At 36.2% G+C, this 2500-nt stretch overlaps 1 protein-coding gene across 1 annotated transcript in view; it reads left to right on the top strand.

Annotated features, from left to right (window-relative positions):
• The window catches only part of LOC106875361 (uncharacterized), a 142593-nt gene that overhangs the window by 133083 nt on the left and 7010 nt on the right, over positions 1–2500 (top strand). The window contains exon 47 of the mRNA XM_052966732.1: positions 420–558. Within this exon, the coding sequence (XP_052822692.1) occupies positions 420–558 (139 nt within the window). The remainder of the gene's footprint in view (positions 1–419; positions 559–2500) is intronic.

The following is a 2500-nucleotide window of genomic DNA, read 5'->3' on the forward strand; positions in this document are numbered from 1 at the left end:
CAATCTGAGCATGAAAAAATGTTTCCTAAAGTCATGGGTGCTGTGTTGTTTTTTTATTTCGTGAGCATGTCCACAAGTGTCTGACATGGAATTCTAAAAGTTGCCCAAGGTTGTTGTTGGAAAGATGGTAGATAAAGGTGGCGAGCTGGCAGAAACGTTAGTATGCCGGGCGAAATACTTAGCAGTATTTCGTCTGTCTTTACGTTCTGAGTTCGAATTCCGCCGAGGTCGACTTTGCCTTTCATCCTTTCGGGGTCGATTAAATAAGTACCAGTTACGCACTGGGGTCAATATAATCGACTTAATCCGTTTGTCTGTCCTTGTTTGTCCCCTCTATGTTTAACCCCTTGTGGGCAATAACGAAATAAGATGGTAGATAATCTTGTGGATTATTTGTTTCATGTAGACACTAATACATCTGTTGTTTTCTCTATTGTTCTTTCATCTTCCAGATATGTGGTACCGATGGAGTGTCATATGAAAACTGGGCAGACATGATCATAAAAGCCTGTGAGAAACAAACCAAAATTAAGATGGATTATCACCATGTATGCAAAAGTAAGACTTTCTCATTATGACCTTCTGTCTTCATCTATCTATTGGGTGGCAAAATAAAACTTCCTGCTCAAGGTTCTTGATCATCGTTGAATGCAGACATGGTTGAATGGATAAAAAGAATTCACTTTTCAACCGCATGGTTTCAGATTCAGCCCCACTGTATGACACCCTCGGCAAGCATTTTTAACTATGACTCCAGGCCAACCACTGCAAAGTAAGGAAATATGATAGATAGAAACTGTGAAATCCCATTGCATATACTGTTTAACTTGTTTCAGTCATTTATTTGACTGTGGCCATGCTGGAGAACTGCCTTTAGTTGAGCAAATCGACACCAGGACTTATTCTTTGTAAGCCTAGTACTTATTCTATCAGGCTCTTTTGCCAAACTGCTAAGTTACGGAGATGTAAACAGACCAGCATCGGTTGTCAAGCAATGTTAGGGGACAAACAAAGACACACAAACACATATAAATACATATACATATATACAATGGACTTCTTTCAGTTTCCGTCTACCAAATCCACTCACAAGGCTTTGGTCAGCCCAAGGCTACAGTAAAAGACACTTGCTCAAGGTGTCACGCAGTGGGACTGAACCTGGAACCATGTGGTTGGTAAGCAAGCTACTTACCACACAGCCACTCCTGCACCTATATATAAGGATATTACTGTTCATAATTTACAATAATATCAGTGGCTAGCATGCGTAAAAACTATGAAGGCAAAAAATATTTATTAATAATGAAAGGTACTACTAGTAGCACCAGCATACTAAAACTATCAGTCAAAAATTACTCAAACTACAGTTTTCACTTGTACACAATGGTGAAATCGTGAGAATTAGCAAAATAATTTTAAGACCCTGTACAGGGTCTTAAAATTACTTTGCTTGTTCTCTTGATTTCACTATTGTGCACAAGTGAAAACTGTGGTTTGAGTAATTTTTGACTGCTATTTTTAGACTGCTGGTGCTACAAGTAGTAACTTTCATGATTAATTATACATACATACATATGTGTGTGTGTGTGTGTGTGTGTGTATGTATGTGTGTGTGTGTGCATTTATGTATGTATGTATGTATGTCATTATTCAGTTTTATTTCAAAATTCTTACCAACAGAGAAAGAGCCAGTTTCTAACCTAGATCCAAACCTCCTTCATTGGAATTTCAACATCACAACAGGGTAATTTTGTATGCATGTATGTATATGAGCAGATTTGTATGTTTTGATTTATGTGCATATTCACATGCATATAGTTGCATATCTAGATATGCTCATATATACTTAAATGATAAGCTTCTGGAAAGTTTTACAGATTTTCACAGTTCCAGTGAGGGATTTGATCTATAGTCTTCAAATCAGCTTTCTACTTTCTGGTTTTGAGAAGCCTAACTTCTCATGTATGTATAGAATTAGTGACACATATAAACACAATTAGGCTCCATATCTATAAATATACATGCATAGCCATCTGGCTCACCAGTCCCCAGTCAAACCGTCCAACCTCTGCTAGCATGGAAAGAGGACGTTAAACGATGATGACGATGATGATGATGTAGATACAAAAACTAAATATATTCAGAAGATAAACGCATATGTACAAGCATATACATATAATATATATTGACAAATATATATTAACAATTTCCCCTCCTGACAAAGGAAGCTGGTATTATGGTAATGTATCTATGCATCCATCTGCTAATTATGAACATTACAACTATTACATAATTCCAAGCTCCCAGAAACAGCTGTCAAGTTAAAAAAAAAACTATGCATTCTCCCCTTAGTTTTCTGTATTTTTTATTACTCCATGTAAAAGTAAATTTATTTATCAATATATATAAATATTTATATACTTGTACATATGTGTTTATCTATATTTTGTTTTTGCATCTATATATATCCCTGTGGCAGGGGGGTGTCTATGCATGTATA

Source organism: Octopus bimaculoides, chromosome 3 (assembly GCF_001194135.2).
Source record: "Octopus bimaculoides isolate UCB-OBI-ISO-001 chromosome 3, ASM119413v2, whole genome shotgun sequence".
Lineage (NCBI taxonomy): Eukaryota > Metazoa > Mollusca > Cephalopoda > Octopoda > Octopodidae > Octopus > Octopus bimaculoides.